This window comes from Meriones unguiculatus, chromosome 9 (assembly GCF_030254825.1).
Source record: "Meriones unguiculatus strain TT.TT164.6M chromosome 9, Bangor_MerUng_6.1, whole genome shotgun sequence".
NCBI classification, from domain to species: Eukaryota; Metazoa; Chordata; class Mammalia; order Rodentia; family Muridae; genus Meriones; species Meriones unguiculatus.
In genome coordinates this window covers 64,434,572-64,454,866 of record NC_083357.1, presented here as the reverse complement: position 1 = coordinate 64,454,866, position 20,295 = coordinate 64,434,572, and the positions used below count along the sequence as shown (strand labels likewise).

General features: G+C 45.6%; 1 protein-coding gene across 1 annotated transcript in view; it reads right to left on the bottom strand.

The window, feature by feature from the left end:
- Positions 1 to 20,295, bottom strand: part of Ebf2 (EBF transcription factor 2) — a 198,372-nt gene that overhangs the window by 32,839 nt on the left and 145,238 nt on the right. The window contains exons 8-10 of the mRNA XM_021635518.2: positions 12,059 to 12,176; positions 10,326 to 10,456; positions 9,516 to 9,642 (exon numbers count right to left, since the gene is read on the bottom strand). Of these exons, the coding sequence (XP_021491193.1) occupies positions 9,516 to 9,642; positions 10,326 to 10,456; positions 12,059 to 12,176 (376 nt within the window). The remainder of the gene's footprint in view (positions 1 to 9,515; positions 9,643 to 10,325; positions 10,457 to 12,058; positions 12,177 to 20,295) is intronic.

Below are 20,295 nucleotides of genomic sequence, written 5' to 3'. Positions count from 1 at the left end.
AATAATGAACAGTGGTATTTAATCAACACTTTGGGCCGCTGCTGAAATAAAAGCTAAGTCTTGGGGGACTGAGGGTTAGCTGACACAAATTCTTCCACTTTCACTGGTGTCGTCGGTAGCCAGAACAACACTGTCACTCTGAAGTGTAATTGCACACCTTGAGAAGCATCTGCACACACAGAGACCAGCTGGGACCTTCCCCCTTCCGCTCCCTGTCCACCTGTGACCCCCCCATCTGCTTCCAACTGACCCCCCCACCACCTGCCCAGGCTATATTCTCAGAGCATCCCTTCTCTGTCTCCTGAACAACCGTGATCTCGCACAATCCAAACTAGAGATTAAAGGCATTGCCTGCCGAGTTTTTTTTTTTTTTCTTTCAGAAATCATCCACGTTTTACAGACAAGAAGATTTGCAAAAGTCCATTGCTGGTCAAAGAGCAATGAGGAAGGAAGTCTTCCAGACCCATCACAGCCACAGCGTCTCCTCCTGCCAGATGCTAGCCATGGCAATGGTGTCCATGGGTTCCTAGCTCCGTGCGTAATTACCCTCGTGGACACAAATGACTTCATCCTCCCTTTAAAGTAGGTAGAGCTCACGTGCATGCGTATGCATTTTTTAAATGTGTGTGGGTACCCATGTGTGTGCATGCACACGAAGACCAGGGGTTGACATTAGTGTCTTCCTCAATTGTCACTCCAATTACTTAATTAGTTAGTTAATTAATTGTCCCTCCGATTAATCAGCTAATTGACTTTGGAGGTAGGGTCTCCCACTGAACCTTGTTCTCGCTGATTTAGTCCACTCAACTCCAGGGGTCCCCCTTTCTCTTCCTCTCCGGCACTGGAATTCCAGCGGCACACCATCGTGCCTGGCTTTCTCAGGTGGGTGCCGGGGGTCTAGCCTCAGCTTCCCATGCTCGACCCCTAGAACCCGAGCAAAGCTTAAAGAAGAGAGCTGACGCCACCACATCCTTGTCCTCCAGGCCTCAGCGTGAGCACCATAGCGTGCAAGCATTTGCACCCCACATACTCCCTGCCCACACACACACACCACACGCATAATGAATACTGTTTTTAAAGTTTGGGTGAAGGCTCCTGCCTCTTATCCTGGTCACTTCACTCGCCCAGCAGCAGCCCTCTGGGCTGACTCCTGCCCCAGGTCCAGTTGCATAGTACTGGAAGATACAACACATGTGATTAAGGGCTGAGCCTTGGAATTGGACAGCTTAGACGGAACTTACTCAGCAACCACGGGCAGGTGACTTAATTTGTCTGCGCAAAGGGTTTCTCACCTATGAAGCTGAGGTACTAATAAAACTGTCATCGCGGGGAGAGGTGGTAGTTATTAGAGGCCACGAGACGAGTCCGGCCCTGTGAGCTCAGCGGATGACAGGCATAATTACTAAATTACAATCACTGCTTTTTTTTTTTTCTTTCCTTCCTAGTTCTTTTGTATGATAGACTTTATCAGAGACTTAACTCACAAATGTGGAGATGGCCCAGCGGGGAAAATGATTGCTGAGTAAGCGTGAGTGTGTGAGTGTGGGGCCCTGGACCACACCCCGAGTGGGCAGGCAGGCATAGTGGTGTGTGCTTAGAACCCCAGCACTGGGGGAAAGGCAGAGCTGGGAGGCTCTCAGGGGCTCCTCCCCAGCCAGCCCCAGCTGAATCAGTAGACCCCAGGTTCAGTGAAAGAGCCTAGAAAAAAGTAAGTTAGGGAAGTGATGGAGGAAGACATTCCCAACATCAAGCAATGCCCACACACACCCTTTGATGGGAAAGCGCAGCAGTGCACGCACATGCACACACACACACACACACACACACACGCACACACACGCACGCACGCGCACACACACACACACACACACACACACGAGTGTGTAGCCTGAATTCTGCCAAGAGCCATAAGAACAACAGTAAAAAAAACTGGACTTATCTACCTCTGGTCCTCAACAACCTGCTATCAACTCACGCATGCTGATCTGAACTGGCTTCTGCAGATGATATAAGATTACAACCAGAGGACAGCAGTTACACACACACACACACACACACACACACACACACACACTCAGGACAGCCTTTCCTTGTAAACTTGCTGCCACATCAAGTAAAGACAGCTGAGAACTCTGCCCAGCCAACCACTGTGGTCCCACTGGCCCCAGGACAATCTTTCTCCTTGCCAGTTGTCTGCAGAGACATCTTCCGGAAGAGCAGAGGAGGGGTCCTCCTCCCCGCCCGGCCTCGGCTGCTATACCACCTCTGGGTCTCAAACCAGACAGAGGTGACGGGACTCTTCTGATGAGCTGAGTCCCGGGTGACCCTCAGCTCCAAAGCAGCAAGTTGCAGGTTGGCAATCCGTGGCTGAAGGAAGACAGCGCTGCAAAGCTGCATGTGTGAAGAAACTGTAGTGTTTCTCTGAGCGCCGGCGTTGCCTGTGCTGTCCTTGGCAACGGTAGCTGAGGAGAACTGATTACTGTACTCTCTTTACTCATAGCAGGGTATATCTGATAGCTTAAGCAACTTAGTTGTGTTGCTCCCTTGTATCATCTGCAGCTAGACTTCACATATTAGAGTCATGCGCGTGGAAGGGGGTGTGACAAAGGAGGAGATACTTAGCCTCCTTTTTGTGTCTCTATCTCATAAGTTCCACCTAAGAGTAAACACTACTGGGGTGTCCATGGGTGACATGCCCATGGTCTCCCAAGAACCCTTCCAGTTCTCCAAGGCGTGAAGGCTCTGAGACAGGCTCCAGAGCAGAAGCCATGCCTCCTAAGTTCAATTCTTTCCTTAAATACAGGTGCTCAAGTCCTCAAAAAGTGTGATTTGATGGCTCTTGTGATTGGGATCGATTAGGGAACCATGTGGATAATCATATAATTGGTACCCAAGCTTTATAGATAAAGATCCTGAGGCTCAGAACATCAGGGAGGCTTAACAAGAGGACAAGAAAAAGACTGGTGCCGTGGCAGTCCCCAGAGCAACTTTCCTGGCTGTTCCGGGGAATTTCTTAGACCCAATCCTACCCTGCCGAGCACAGCTCTCCGGGTTTCAAGTCCCTCCTCTGCTCTGAGACCTGGGTGAGTTTTTATACATCACTACTGGAGCTGCGCTTTCAGCAGTCATGAGGACCATCCCACAGGGAAAGCTCAGCTCAGATACAGAACTTTAAGTAGGAGTGCTCAGAGAACACAGATCACGGTCACCACCCCAGTCATGAGAGGCCAAGCCAGCTAGAAATCCAAGAGGCCTGCACCCACGTCTCCACAGAGAAAGCAGCCACACTTCAGTGGGCTGGCTGGAGTAAGGACCTGGATCTGGGTGGAGACCTCTTTTCTTCAATCTACCCCGGGAGTCCTTGCCGTTCTAGCCATCACAACCAAAATTAAATCGGCTTTCAGGATGGGGCTTTCACTCGTCAAGGAAAACAACAGGACACAAAACCATTTCCTGGGGACCTGAACTCCTCTGTGGGTGATAATGTCAGTTTCTTTGGCCACCAGGAAGAGTTGCGCTCGGCCCAATGACCTCAAGGTAGAAGAACGGGCAGCGTTCCGAGCTCTCCTAGACAGTGTTTGTGTTTCTGATTCCTTCTCTACTGCAGCAGCATCCCTTACAGAGCCCCAACCCTTGTCACTCTGCCTGCATCTGAAGGCCCCTTCCTCTCAAAGGCAAGGAGAGTCCCTGAACTCCATCCACAAAGACCATCTCTGTACCCGGTAGCCTACGCTTCCCATATTTGAACATGCATAACATGGAGTTTTTATCTTGTAATTTTTTTTTAAATCAAAATCACAAATAGACACAATCAACGTGGAAAAAAAAATCAAAAATACTCGTAACAAAAAACCGCAGCTGCTCACGTGTATATTGGCACAGGTACAACTATTCATCTTTTTGTATTTGTCAAAAGTTTACCATGCTATGCAAACAGAGCAGTCAGGCTATGTAGTTTAGGCTGACTCACAATTTATCATGCTCCTGTCTCCACTTCCTAAATGCTGGGAAGAGAGGTGTGTGCTGCCGTGCTTGGTATACAATTTTTAAATTCTTATTTGGTGGGTTTTTATTTTTAATGTATCCAAGGCTGGCCTCAAATTTACTATTTTACCTGCGGATGCTCTTGAACTCCTGATTCTCCTGCCTCTACCCTCTAGGGCTGGGATTCTAGGCTTGCATCATTTTGCCCAGCAGGCTACGCACACAAAAGCCTAAATCACAGCATCTCCCATGTAAACAAACTTCTGTCTACAGTATCCTTTTTCATGTTTGAAATGTATAAACATGTCCCAAATTTGGTTTCATGAACCCGCCCACACCCTGGACATCAATGCTATTTTTAATTTTTAGTACTATAAATAGAACTCCAATGGACAGCCCTGGGCAAATTCAATTATTTTCTAAGTAGGTACTGCTGGAAGCAGAACCATTAGACCACGGGGCACACACATTCTTCAGGTCTAGGACCAGCCAGGAATACGTCTCTAACCATCCACCTCCCTGTCGTGCTGTTTGAGAGAAGCCCCCACCTTATTCTAGCTCTCCCAAACTATGTGTTTTCATTTGCTTAAAAAAAAAATTTATCACCTTGATAAAAAAAACCTATAAGACTCTTCTTGCTCTTATTTGCATTTATATGATTATAAGTAGATTGAAATAAATTCTTTCCTTCCTTCCCTCCCTCCTTCCTTCTTTTCTGATAATGTCTCCTGTAGCTGAGGCTGGCTGCAAACTCATTATGCAGCCAAGGATAACTTTGAACTCATAATCCTGCTGCTACTCCCTCCCAGGAGCTAGGATTGCACGTGAATGTGGCTATGCCAGTCCCACCCACAAATTACTTCTGATGATATTTGCTGTCTTCTTCCGTGTTCTTTGCCTTCCTCTCTTAATATGCATTGAATGTTTACTTCTTACTCCACAATGAAACAAAAGGGCGCTTGGCAATAGGAAGCAAAAATTCTCAACAAATGGATGGATCTTCTTGTGTGTGAGACAGAATGCTTTCCATAGCCAAGGATGGTACTGGTGTTGTTTTTGATGTTTGACATTTTGATGTGCCGATCTTCACTTTTTGCACAGTCCCATCTTCTTTCTGTTTTGACTCAGTGGTTTCTTTCTAGGGTCCAGATGAGCAAGTGCTAAGACGATAATTACGTTTTACTTGCATAATCTTTTAAAATACCTACATGCTAATGAGCAATAGTTAACTTGAAAATATTTCCAGTTGACAATGTCCAGCTAGAAATTTGAGACTCTCTTCTGATACTTTTCTAACCAGATGGCCAAGCACATTGCCTAAACCTTTTGTCTTTTCCTCCCTGACATGAGAGAGGACCCCAGCATACTGGTACTTAAGTACCAACACACTTGTGTGCAGAAAGAGTTTGTTTTTAGATTTTTCTCTTCTGCTGCTTGCCATTTCTATACAATCCTGCACAATCCCATATTCTTTTAATTATTAAACCTTAAAAATAGGTTTTAATGTCTGGAGGGGGCAAGGTTCTTCCATTTTTCCAAACAGGAGTTTCTAGTTTAGCACCTTCCCAGATGAACTTTGTATGGTTTTGCCCAAACATTTTGTTGGTATTTTGATTGGCATCGTGCTAAATGTGTTCATTAATCGACATCTTTACAATATTAACTCTTCCCACTTCTCCGCCAGCTGGAAGTATTTTGTCCTCTCTCTGAACTCCCCTAGCACTTTATACCTTGAAAAACATCATTTTCTAACACTACCCACCCAATTTTTCAAACTTGAAACCTGAGCATGGTCGCCATCCCTCCCCTCTCCAACCATCACCCCGTCCAATCAATCATCGCGTCCCGTCGGTGCTACTTCCTAAATTCCATTCACTTCTGCCTGTCCCCACCACCAGCACTGTAGTCCAAGCTGCTGTCATTGCTGTTCTGGGCCACCACACTGGCCGCCACCTGACCCTCTGCACACACACTGCAGGGAAGCCATTCTCTGCATCACAGCCAGAAAGACCCGTGTGTGTGTGTGTGTGTGTGTGTGTGCGCGCTACGCGCTGTCTCACACGTATGACGTATGAGTGCATGTATGTATCTATGGAGGCTGGTAGTCTACATTGAGCGTCTTCTTCAATCGCTTCCTCTTTGAGACAAAGTCTCTTGATAAACATGGAGCTTACCAGTCAAGTTGGTCTGGCTGGCCAAGGAGCCCCGGATGTCTTCTTGTCTGATTTCCCATACCCTCATGCCTGGATTTGTAAAATATATATTCTATGCTCCTGTGTCAGATCCCCATGATTGTATTGCAAGCACTGTGCTGACCGAACCATCCCCTAACCCCCAATATTGCCTTTGAAGAGGCAAATCTGACCATGACAGTATCCTTCTCAGTACTTGATGAGCTGAAGGAATATTCCTGTGTGACCTAGTCTCTAAGCCCTCAGCTTGTGCCAAAACTGCCTTACCCTCAGGCCTTCTGTCTCATTCATGAGGTCAGTCAAATAGAAAACTTGTCCTTCCCACCCCAGAGCCCCTCATGCCCTAGGCCCTCTGTTTGGCTTATTCTAAGTCCTCAGTACTTAAGTTTGAGAACACTCAGTTCATCTCAGCACTTGCAAGGCTAAGGCCTGAAGACCTTAAGTTCAAAACCACGTTGGGCTACATAGCTAAACCCTGCTTCAAAAATAAACAAACACAAAAAAAAAAAAAAAAAAAAAACAATTAAAATTCAATTGCTATAACATCTCACACAAGTATTTAGTACTCCTTCTACTTGCCATTCCTTGTTCAAACTAGAGGCCACAGCGACACCCATGAGAGAATAAACCCAATACTGGTAACACATTCTGAGCATCCATCTAGCGTACGGTTCACTGTCTATCCACTCCACCCCAAGTGCTTACGAAGCCTTGGCTTTCCGGCTCGCGGGAGCAGGTGGTTGAATTTCCATGGTGTCATGTGCTAGCTTGAAATCACGGTAAGGAGAGTTCCTGCACCGGGAACATCAGGAAACACTGCAGCCCCGCCTTTGTTTTAAATCCCCTGGAGAGTCGGTTGACGGACCTTTGTCACCCTACCCCTGTCTCTGGGCACTGTTACCGTGTCCCCTCCTCAGCCCTGTGGCATACATATCCACCTCTACAAGGTGGAGCCAAGAAGTCTTTAGCAGGCCAGTCAAGCTGTGGGTGGAGGCAGAGCGACTTACATCTTAATGCCTGGGAAGGTGAGCGCCTGAAGCTCGGATGTGTCCCAGGGGTCAGTGTTGAGCATGGTGTGCATGCTCAACATACATGAGGTTAAGCATCATACACGCACAGTGCACACAGGCATGGCAATGCCAACAATGGGTCAATTCCCTAATATAACACATGGCACAGTCACGTCTTATGAAGCCAGGGAGGGAGATCTGTGCTGACCTTGACACTCAGGCATACCACACTGCAGCTATGGCATCACGGGTCCCTCTTCTGCTAGATGCTACGTTTGTTTTCCGGAAATATGGATCCTCAGCTGGAAAACTGCTGCTTCCAAATGTCCCTGTATTGTTCCCTCCTCTAAGAAGCTTTTCTAGATTTCTCCTGAGTTAGTCCCCCCCTGATAGATATTCCAAAAACCCCTTTGGCTTTTACCTATCTTATGAGATTTAACCTAGTTATTGGGATCCAGAGCATCTCTCTTCTCTTCTAGAACAGTAGGATGCTGAGGTATCCTGATGTTACAGGGCTTGTACCCTGAACATGATTTTGAACACAAATTTAGTGACTGTACAGTGTCAGGGGTTAAGAGATTTGACATTATTTACCTGAGAGCCAAGGTAGGTTCTGGCAATTCAATGCAGCTATGAGTAAGAGCCTCAGCTTTCAGAGGAACTGTGTGTGTGTGTGTGTGTGTGTGTGTGTGTGCGCGTGCGCGCGCGCGCGCGCGCGCGCACGCGCACATCTGGCTTTAAGTGTCCACAGTCCTGTGAGAACTGAGACCATTCCCAACTTCAGAGACAGTTGAAGGCTGACTGCGAAGTACTTTTTAGAATATTCACTTGCATCTTCCAAAGCTAGAGCCATGATCTATTCCCAGGGGTACTTGGACTAAACACAAGAGATGTCAAATATGTGTTAAGCATCCTAGAGCAAGGGCCTTCTCGACCAGACATCAGGGTCACTCCATTCTCCCTTTCCTTCTCCCCTAAATTGCTCCTTCTCAGCTCCTCCTCACTGTTCGAAGCCCTTCTTTATGGAATTCTCACGAGGCCTTCTCAAGCTTCCTTCTATGGTAGAGCTGCCCTCCCCTCCAGGACAACATCCATCCTTGCAGTTCTCACTCTTGTCTAGGTACTCCCTGGCTCAGTATCTTCCACATCCTCCTCATCCTGCCTACCTTCCTCATTTCCCACTGCTCCTCACCCCAGGGACTTCCATTCTAATACTCTGGCATTCTTGTTCCTGCCCAGTGGCACTGGGCTCCTTTTCATTTCTGCCTCATCATCTGGATGTGTTCTTTGCCAGGCACACCCCATCACTCCAACAGAGTCATGGACTTCCCAGTACAGTTCCAAGAACCACCACCGACTCACCAGCTCTGTGGGGCTATAGGGTGGTAGGACGGTCATATGTCCACAGAGGATTTGTTCTCCTGCCCTTATTTTCACTGGACCAAAATCACAACATTCGTTGCCTTTGCATTGGACCCCAGAATGTTCACTTCATTAAAGGGACTTAACTTCCCTCCCTTCGATATCTCAATAAGCTAGTTACATCATTCCACAAAGGCATAGATGAGTGGGAGAACAGTAACCCCCTGGGAGGTACACCAAACAGCTTCTCTTTCCCATTACTTGCTGTCCACACTGAGACCAGGTGGGCTCCTAAATCCCATAATGCCAGCCCACACTGAGCTCTCTTTCGGAAACTCACACTTCTCCCAATAGACACTTTGCATTTTGGATTGAGGAAGTCTCCACCTGCACTTGGCATCAATCAACTGCTTCCTCCAAGAGGTCTGAAACCTCCAGACAGGGAAGGAACTGTGTCTAACATGCTGCCTGTCCTTCTCACCAAGAGAGAGCAGTCGTCCGGACAATTCGAAAAGGATGCTCAGCGGAAATGGAATGGTTGGGTGGGTTTTACTTTTGTGAAGTTTTAAGATACTTTGTACCGCTCTACCAGGCAGCATCCTTGAACTGCAGTCAAGAAAACTCACAGCCAACAACTTTGATTACATTTATCCAGTTGTTCATATGAAAGGCTGCTCTAGAGTGGTTGTAACAGGGACAAGTTTTTTGTTTTTTGTTTTTTTTTTTTTTTTTGGCGGGGGGAGCAGTGCCCAAAGTGAGCTTCCATGGCCATCAGTCAGACCATGCAGAGTTTCTTAGGTAAAGTTCAAATTCAAAATTGAGCCTTCACTTCCCATTTGATGTCCATTCTTCCCATGGTACCAGAAAGCCCTAGAATAACTGGGGCTGATTACAAAGCAGAGATACTGCTAACTAGAGCAAAGATGAGCTGGGAACCAGATACCTTGGAAATCATTTTCTTTCTTACCTGTGTAAATGAACCTGCCCGGGGCTCCTTTGCAGAACTGTTTGGATTTATAAGACAGTGTCACCTCCACAACTCCGGGGATATGCCGGGGAGGGGTCTGTACTCTGATGGCGTGAGGGGTTATAAGCTGAGAAGAGGCAAGGAAAGACAGTCACTAGGCAAGCCACCCAAGAGGTCACTGCTTAATGCCTCACATATTAGTTTGACAACCGCCAAGCCCAACTCAGCACCCATCCTTCTCTTCTGGTAATGTGCTTAGTCGGTTTCACTGATTATAAGTCAAACATATCCAATAAAGAAAATTGGGAATGTACAGAACTATTCAAAGAAGTCTGAAATTATATAATGCAGAGACAACCAATATTAAGATCTGGTGTGTTGCCCAGACATTTCAATGGCTGTGTGTCACAGAATTAGATTATGCACGTCCGCTGTTATTCTGGCTTCTTCTCCATGCAGCATCACAGCATAAACATGTTCTTCTCTAGTATCATTAGGATTTTTCCAAAACGCAATTTTCAAGGGTGGAAAGATACCCTAACATTTTTCTCCTTCACTCTTCTATGATCCAGTATTTAGACTCTAAATTTTTTTCACAATCTTAGATAGTACTGCAATGGATATTTATCATTTTAAGGAATTCATTCCCCAATTGTTATCATTTTACATGTCTTGGTACCCTGTGTGTCTTGTTCGTTCACAGTAGGTACATAGGACTGAGTATCATAGGATCCAAAAATTGCTAGTTCCCCCAGCCCAGAAGAAACACAGAGCCAAAGGAGATCATGGAAGCAAATGGCTTTGACCTACCTCACTCCATACAAGCATGGTACCAAACACAACTTGGAGACCATCAAAAAAGTTGTCACCAATGATGATGACCATGGCTCCTCCTGTGGTCCAGCCTTCACTTGGGCTGATGGCTTTGATGCAGGGTGTAGCTGGGAAGACAAGAAAGAACAACTCAGCTCTGTGTCCTCGGTGGGTGACGTCTGGGGTTTGGGAAAGGTGCTGTCCTGGAAAGCTGTTGGTCATTCCAAGAAGTTCATGTTGAGCTGTGTTGATTTGCCGTCCTTCCCTAATTGGCTGTTGGTTTTTACCAGGTCATTAAAGCCTAACGAGTTGGCCATTATGTATGAAAGACTGAAACACTTAGCTAATTGTGCAAAGGGTGTTTTTAAAACTATGTTGTTTTTGCCCATATTTATATAAGTTGATCACTGTAGAAAAGTGTAAATCCCTTTTCTCTCCCCACCTCCTCTGCCCCACAATATTAAGATTTACAAGGCTTGTTAACATTGCTGAGGAGAGAAAGAGGAAACAGGATCTATCGTAGCTAGAGCGTTTGCTCAACCCCACCTAGAGACAACCTCTAATGGCTCTCCCAACACTGTAGAACAGAGTTTCCTGCCTTCTTGCCTATGTTCAAGGCCTCTGGACTTTGCATCCCAACAGGAACCCAATACTGTGTTCAGGCCATAACTGAAGTCAATCCATCACTCCATTTCCAAAGTTGACAGGGTCAAAGGTGGAGGAGAACTTTGGCAGGACTCCAAAAACATGAGCCCCCTTTGAACGGCCAGTCAATCACATCCAATCAGTCAAAAGAAACTCGAGGGGCGCAGAGCTCTGAACTCTGGGTTTTTCTTCTTCCTTTCAGTGCCCACTGTGGGAGAATTAACACCGCTCCAAATTCTTTACCGATTCAATCATTTTTTTTTTCAGTTCATTAATTCCTATTTTAAATGATACAAGATACATTTTAGGGGCTGAGTTGGAAAGAGGTGGGCAGCATATAGCGAAAACATCAACAGTAAACTCATAGAGCTGGATTTGATTCTTGTCTTTATCACGAAGTCTCCCAAAATCAGCCAGTTTGGGGAGAGGAACAAGGGGAAGCAAGTGAAATGGAATTCACTTAGGTTTGTCAGTTGGTTCATTGATATACTTTAATTTTTTTGGACAACTTGAAATTTAACAGTTACCAGTATTTCTAATTAGTTTAATGCACTTGGAAAACTACCCAGAGCAGCCCGTGATTTCTTCTTGTCCAAGCAAACAAAAATCAATTAATGTCAGTTTCACTCCGCACATTGTTTTGTTTTGCCCACAATCTGTTTAAGGGCACAGCTGACACTTATTCATACACGTCTGGCACTGTACTGTTCCTGTTTAACTAAGATGTCACAGGCCTGCGATTGCCTGAAATACCAGCCCCGCTGAAAGAAAAACACAAACTTGCAGTGGAAGAGACCGAGAGGGGCAGGAATCTGAGTGCTGGCTGGGAGTCGAGTCGGGCGGAGCGCAGTCAGCTGACGGGAGAAGACCGCAGTCAGCATGTACAATAGCAGCGAGAAGTGCACGTGGGGCTGGGATGTGACTCGGGAGATAGAGCGCTTCCTCAGCATTCAAGAGGTGACAAGTCTGATTCCCCAGGACCCCACATACTGAGTGTGAATGTTAGACTAGTCTGGCTAAAGGGTTTGTCTATAACCAAGCAAATAATGCAAACAGGGCGTGTCTGCTTTGGCTCCCGGTCCTACCTTCTGATGGGTCAAGCCTTCTCGCTCTCCTTCCGTGCTTTGAGTTGTTATGAACAAACATGTTGTCGGAAACAGCCAGCACATGTCCGTCCACATTGACTGTTGTTGACAACACCACCTGCCATCAAAGCAGAAAGGGGAGAGCGTGGTCAGTTTCACAGAACCTTGTCAGTGTCCCGGGATTCCTCACGGAATGCTTCTGCAAGGTGAGCGGGAGACGGGACAGGCTCTTGGAGCAGAGCAAGAGGCAGCCTTTGGTTCATGGGTTAGCAGGTCTTTGAGTTCGAACCGTGTGCGTTTGACGTCAGGAGAAAGTAGCCTTCTGCCTGCTGGCTCCAGAAACCTCATCACCAGCAGGACTGTCCTCCAGCTGCTGTCACAGCTGCAGACATGCAATGCAGGAGCCTCAGAGAGTACATTGCAGGAACTAAGTCAGAACCACCATGGAGAAGCTCACTTCTCCAAGCTTGGAAACGGGGATCCTGCACCGGGGACGTGCAGGACCAATGACCGCTGGCTGATCAGTTGCCTCTAGTGTCCATCTGCATGAGCGAACAGTGATAATGAGTCTGTGAGGAGGTAAGGCTTGCCACATGCAGTATGGGAGATACAGGATGCTTAGTGCAGGAAGAAAGGGCAGAGATGGGTGTGGAGTAATGAAGAGCAAGAATTTGGAGTGAAAACTGAATCTGACTGCTACGCTGCTGCTTCCCTACGTAAACTCGTGAACAATCCACTGAACCTTTTAAAACCTCAGTTTGTCTTATCTTGGAAACATAAATAATGCTATCTGTCTCGCAGGCCCGAATGAGATAAAATAAGATGGTGAGAGCAAAGCGGTTGGCACAATGTGAAATACAGGCCAAATTAGGATGGTTCGTATCTCCCCCCGCCCCCTTTGCCTCGCTCCTGCCTTCTTCATCCAGTTAAAAAGACAGATGACATTATCCAGTGACATTCTACCACAGTCTAAACTCTGGAGAAGGTTCCAGAAAGGGAGATATTAGCACCAATAATCACATCTCTGCTCTCAGAGGTCTTATGTCTAGACTGCAGAATAGTAACACACATACATATACATACGTGTATGTGTACACGTACATATACATACATACATGTATTATGTGTGTATATATACATGTATATACATATATATGTATATATGTGTGTGTATATAAACTAGGCACAAATGGCATGGAATTTAATTCTATTCTTCTTATATGTTCCTGGTCAGATCATGAAAGAAATTCAAAGGCAGAGCTGAGCAAAGAAAGGCAGAAAAGAGCATGCCCGGCCACACCTACGACCCTTGGACTTGACCCAGGAAGAAGAGTGTCCCAGATGGAATGCTGCTTCTCAACTCATGCAGCTATGCAGAACCTGTTCTCTGTGGCTCTTTGGAGAAAGAAACTTATTATATACATGATCATGAATATTTATAGACCTTTCCAGGGAGGACATTGAATAATCTTAATGAGTCGTGCTTCAAAATGACTCTTTCTGCCCATGGCCCCAATGTAATCTCTGGATAGCCTACCTGTAATTGTTCTGCCACGCCTTTCTAACTTATTAAATGAAAGAGGAGGGTGGGAAAACTTGACTTTGCTTATATTTCAGTATGAAAGAATTCAATATCACTTAAAGGCACCTTTTTTTAAAATGGATAATGTAAAGCAAATAAAATGTCAGAACAGCATAACAAAATTTGAGAACCTGTCATTCAACTTCAAAACCCACTCAAATGTTGCTGTTGTCATCTCTTTGGTCCCATGGTCATCTCTCATCTCCTAGTGTATGAAAAAACTCTGGCAACCACAAGTTTGAGAGTGTTAGGGTAAATTTTTCACTGCACAATCCATTCTCCTCTCATGAGGTGGAATATTTTATCTCCTCAGAAAATGATTTCATATCCTTCTCAGTCAGGCTTTGTCGCAAGGACTATTCTTCTCTCCCTTTGTTTTACTTTGCCCCAAAGAGAATTTCAGAGGGGTGTGTGTGCGCGTGTGTGCACGTGTGTGCATGCACTACTTACAAGTGTGTGTGTGTGTGTGTGTGTGTTCCTTGGTATGTGAATGCATATTTAAGATCAGCCACTTTGGGTGGTATTTCTCAAGTGATCCACACACACCTTTTCTTTTCTCAGTCTTTCACTGGTCTGGAGCTTGCCAATTAGGCTATCCTGCTTGACAGTAGCCCTAGGGATCTGCCCTGTCACCACCTGCCCAATGCTGGGACTATATAAGCACATGCTATTACATGTAGCTTTTTAAAGCAGAGATCTGAACTCAGGTCCTTGTACCTACATGGCAGGCATTTTACTGACTTAGTTATCAGCCAACCAGCTGGCATTAAAAAAAAAAAACAAACAACATTTTATGAGATTTATAATTTAATAGGTTTAAAAGAATCCCCAGGAACCATGGCTCCACACATCACTGCATGTAGCCTCACTCTGTGGGCTTGATGTAGCCTGTATGAAAAATTTACATGGATGTAAATGAGTTTCAATCATTCAACTCAACAGATAATCACTGAGCTCCAACTACACGGCAGGAGTCATGACAGGCCCTTGGGGACTCTGAGAACAAACTTAAAGGAAGCTCAGTTGTCATTCAGAAAATTATCGCCCATATAATTGCTCACAATTCAGGGATGTAGCCTGTCTAGCCTTAGGTCTGTTTTCAATTGTGTCTGTGTTAACATGCGAACGTCTGAGAAAAGTTCTTCTAGATAGCTCCTATCCAGTGGTGGCGACCACGAAACAGACATCCATCACTCTTGGCAAGTGCACCAAGCCTGAGTGCTTATCAGAGTGATTTCAGTGAGAGCAATACCATGTCCCAGTCCAAGGAATAAACAGACCTCATTGTCACAGGGTGAGTGACGGTGGTGGTTATAGAACATCACTTATGTACATCCTAACCTCTGAACATGGTAGAACACGTGGGGGGTGGGGGGCTGCATCAGGCTGCCTGTGCAAAAAAGATCTTCAGACACAACGGAAATGAGAGAGGGAGAGAGAGAGAGAGAGAGAGAGAGAGAGAGAGAGAGAGAGCGAGCTTCAGGCAGTACACCTTACCAAGCTAGCCTGGGAACACCAAGGGGAACCCCAGCCCCATTCTAGGATGACGCCTCTGTGGGGAGCAGCCCCTCAGGAACTCTTTGACTCATCACCCAAGCCTGTTACCCTGTCCGCCAACAGTTCGTGTGCATCCACAAAAGGCGGCACTTTCTCCAGCCAACGGATTTCATCATAGTCCATTATGGGTGGGGTGAGACTCAGTTCCAGAGCGAACACATCCTAAATGATACACCCTGCTGGTTCACATGCACTTCATTGTTTTCTATTAACAATGGAAATAAATTTTAATCTTTTGCTGGCTGGTGCTGGCCTCTCTCGACAGCAAGGGAATTAACCTGAATTATTTCAGTGTCTGCAAAATTTATTACAAGATTTTAAATTATGTCCGTGTGTGTGTGTGTGTGTGTGTGTGAAGTTCTTTTTTTCATATTCCAAATATCTTAGGCTGTGAGGTATCTAAGAAAGCTTGCCAACTCAGCTGAGTTTGCAGAAGTTAATGGGTTTGATTCACAAATTCCACCACATGAAGTCAGACATGAGTTGTTCGTATTTGTGCTTGAATACCGGATTTTTACATGCATTCTCTCTACTTCTAGAAGAGTAAGCTACATTATGGATGGGAAGATCCTTTGGGTCAGGCGAGACTTCAGCTTTAACTTCCGTCTCTGCTCCCTGATGGATGATGACAACGCCGATATTATTCTATTCCAAGGAGCAAGGATTTCTACATGTTTTAAGACTAAAGGAAGTAGGACGTGCATTCCAACAGCATCTCACTCCCAGGCCTTCCCCTTCCACACGCCAACTTCTTTCCCCTAGTGAGTATTTCCTGGGTCATGAAGGCTGACCCTTTCCATCTGGAATCAATCAGTCAACCCCTGACAACTTCCTGAAACACCTCACTCCATTTCCTGTTCTCTCCCCCTCCTTGCTTTCCCCCTGGTTTGCTTCACTCTTCAAAACTGCAGGCCACAGCAGCTTAATGTTAGAGGGTCAGACACAGCTAGACTCCAAAACACTACACAAGGACACCTTTGACCTTCAAAAATCTTTACATCTTAGCTAAACAAATCAAGGTCAACATTTCTTACCATTACCTTGTTAACTATTTATGTGCATCTTTTCCACTGACTCCGCTGGTCACGCAACCATCAAAAAAACCACTTGTTATTCTAAAATCATAAACCCATCTGCTTTGAAAACAGCACTTTCAGTCTGGATAAAACACGCCATTTAGAGGTCCCTCAAACCCAAAAGCACCAGTGTTACAACAACCATATGGACCAAGATTCCATACAATAGGCTTCCTCTGCCCCATCCGTGTCTCTTGATACCTAAACGTGACATCTCATCTTTTCTGAGGCTATTGCTCTCCTGGCACCGCCATTCTGCTGGCACGGCCCGAAAGAATGCCAATTAGGAATACAGATGTCCATAATTTGTGAGGGATGGACCTCGGTGTTTGCTGCTCATCGGGGTGACAAGTCCCATTTATTCCTCACTGTTGATGTGTCTGTATCGCTGTTCCGCACAAGTCCTTGTCAACGGTAGCTCTCCTCAGCCCAGGCACTTCAACTCAACACCCAGGGAGCAAACAACTAAGTCATTTCAAGACACCCACAAGCCAGAAAGGGAAGGTGAGGTCAATTGAAATCTCTCACAGTTTAAGGGAAAGCGGTCTTCCCTTTTTGCTGGTCCTTATTTTTTCTTGACTTCCATCTCTAATTCTGAGTTAGCCAGAAACATAGACATACACGTGATTGTTGGATCTCATTCTTCCTTACTTAAAAAAAAAAAAAAGATTCATTTATTTTCATGTTTCTGTATTCCGTGCATGTATGTGTGTGCTTGTTGCCCATAGAGGCCAGGAGAGGGTGTCCTATCCTGTCGCTTGACACCAGAGTTGCAGGTAGACGGTTGTGAGCTACCACGTGGGTGCTGGATACTGAACGCAAGTTCCCTGCAAGCGAAGCCAAGGTTCTTAACTGCTGAGCGTCTTTCCAGGGTCCCAGTGAGTAGCCCTGGGTGGCCTGAAACTCACAATGTTGATCAGGCTGGCCTCAAGCTCACAGCTATTCATTTGCCTCTGCCTCCATGTGTCTCTGTTTTGAGTCACTCAGCGACAAGGTGGGGTTAGCAAAGAGACACAAGGAAAGCTCTGCTGTGGTCTCTTGAAGAGTCCAAGAACAGTTGTCAGGACAGAACCTACGAGGGCCTGAGCAGGTTCTCGCAAAGTACACGTGGAAGCGGGTTGCCTTTTTCAAATTCTATTTTTCTTTTTGTTACCCTTCAGATACCCCCTGTTTCTCACCCTAACAATTTCTCTGAATCAGGAGCTGAGTTGAAAAGTGTTCTTTCCAACTCATAAAAGGCCTCTGTGGGGGTGACCCTTAGGGGGGCACAGCCAGTAATCTGCCTACACAGTAAATTTTCCAACAGAGGAGTGGTTTCTTTGGTATCAAAATTATACACGTGGCAAGTAGGCATCTAAACAGACTTTATCCCCACCCGTGGGTCATCTTCACACCTCACGGTACGCTTTTGTAACTTCTCTATTTATTCTCAATGTTTCGACAATACGATCTTGTTGATTAATATTAATCAGAGAAATGACCTAGTCCTTTCCCGGCCCCCTCTCTCACCTCACACCCAGGAGCTCCTCCAAAGTCACCAATGTGAGCGTGATTAAAACTAAAGAAGTCAGGAAGAAAAAGAGGTGGGGAATCTAAGTGATTTGCTCTTCGAAACAGACACCAACGCCGTTGTTTGTAGAGAGTAAGGATGCCGGTTGGAAGCCACCCCGTCCATCTTTAGAGTGCCTGCTCTAAAAATCACATGAGCACATGTGATTCTACTATTAGCCAGGCACCGGTTCCTGCCATTTCTGTAGAGGGTTATATCTCTCAGCTCAATGTGGGGCCTCAGGAAAGCAGTAACAGAAGGCATTTATAGCTCACTCCGAGGCCTCTCTGATACCCATACTTAGGAACATGCGTACATGCAGCGAAATAAAATGGTCTCAAAAATTCCCGTTGTTCTGCCAAGTATGGGGGGAAAAAAACCTTTATGACATTTTACATCTGGAAATGGAATTAAATTCATGATGTGCTTTCCCCTTATTACTGTTCGGTTGCTCTATGTGTTATTTCAGCTTTCCCAAAGCACAACTGTATGTGGGGATTTTATATTCCACCTGTGGAAGGAGGAAAGAGACACAGAGGCCATTAAAGTGAGAAGGAATCAGGGCAGACTTCTGGCCATGGGAGACAACCTAGCTGGGAGTCCACACTGTAAGAAGAAATAGGCATTGTGTTTTTTATATGCTGGCTAGTTCCCATAACTGATGAGGAGAGTCTAAAGAAATCATTCTGTCCCAGCCCTCATTAATGCTACCCAGCCTAACAACAAACAATTTGGCTACTGCGATTTCTTCCTCAATACCACCTCACTCTTGGCATGTGTAGTTTCAAGCCAGATTTCAAGCCCAGATTCGTCTTTGTTGACTGGACTCCGGAGGCCCCCAAATTACCTTAAAAATGCCTGTCCCACAAGCATGGTGGGTTTTTTTTTTTTTCATAAAAAAATTTTAAGTATTCCCATGATTCTTAGAAAGAGGCTTTATTTTACATTCTCTGCAGGTAAAGTTTCTGTTCCATGAAGTATCAAGTCCCAAACAGGAGAACACAGATTTGGTTGCCATAGAAACAGGCAGAAGGATTCTGGGATTGTTCACACCACGAGCCATAGCATTAAAGAGAAGATATTTCATAACTGACCAGATAGTGCTGTGCTTCAGCTAGCCCTTGAGGGTTTCATTTCATGTACATACATGCTTACATACAATTATGCATGTGTACCATATGTATGCGGCCATTCAGTATGAATTGAGTTTCCCAGGCCTGTACGGAGGACGGAGCAGAATAAACAAGCAAAGATCACCAGTGACCATCCCTGTGCAACAATACATCCATGAAAACCGTGTTACCTACCAGTCAACACCCTTAAGCCTCAAAGATGAGAGGAGCAAACTTGACCTGAAAGCCATGACGGATATTTTCAGGAAGAATTCGAAAGCTTGAATTATTCAAGTTGAGAGAACCCAGATATGTGTACATATGTGTGTGTGCACCCATGCAGGGTTTGGGTGGGAGGGAGGAAGCAGTGAGTCTGTGTGGTATCAAGGGACAGGCTCAGGCAACTTCTTTGCCGCTCTAGAATGTCGTCAGGCCGGCTGGCTCACTGGCAGTGGCAGTGAGCTTCCTTCCCGGGACCTGCCTGCCTCTGCCTCTCAGAGCATCACTGTTGCGATTAGCAGTGTGCGCAGCTTTTCATGTGGATTCTGGGAATAGGACTCGGGTCCTCAGACTTGCAAGACAAGGTCTTGACTGGCTGAGCTATCTCCCCAGCACTATTCTGACTTGGAAGCAAAAAACAAACAAAAGCCTGGAGTCAACGTAGGCAGAGTTTGTACCCAAGAGTCTTCTGCTGGGGTGTTTTGGCAACCTCGACTTCAGAAACAGAACTTGTATTTGTTTTTACATCAATTATTTTAGTTCTTTTTTTTTACACTTACTAGAAACGTTTTAGGTCAGACTTGTTTTTTTGTTTTTTGTTTTTTTTTAAAGTTGACTATGTAGAGAAATAAAGAGGCAGAACTTTTTTTAGCCAGCTTTTTCATGATGTCCCTAGAGAGCGCATAGTCCATTCATCTGCTTCACAACTCTCAACTCTTTCTTCTCAAAGGCCACAGACACTTGCCTTGTCACCCAACCGCACAGTCTTCCAGCATCCCCACCGCTCTTCCCACCGAAACTGAATGCCAACAAGGATGTTGTAGTCCGGGGGTGGGGGGAGGCAATATTTTACTAGTAAATGTTTTGGGAGCCTCAGGGGAGCAACCTAATACATTTGATGCAGTTTTTTGTTTGACTCCACGATTCTCTCCCACCATACTCTCTCCCAAAGGATGTCATGAGTTACCTGCTGTCTATCAAAAGTCAGAAGCGCACAGTCTCCTCATACTCAGCTTGAAAAGCCATGCACTCCTGTTGCAGAACTGAGCAAGCTCTGGTTTGTGTTCAAGTAAATTCTGTATTTCGTTGTACTGGAATGGGCACACAGGTAGGGTTTAGTGCCAACTTTCATTCTCTAAGAC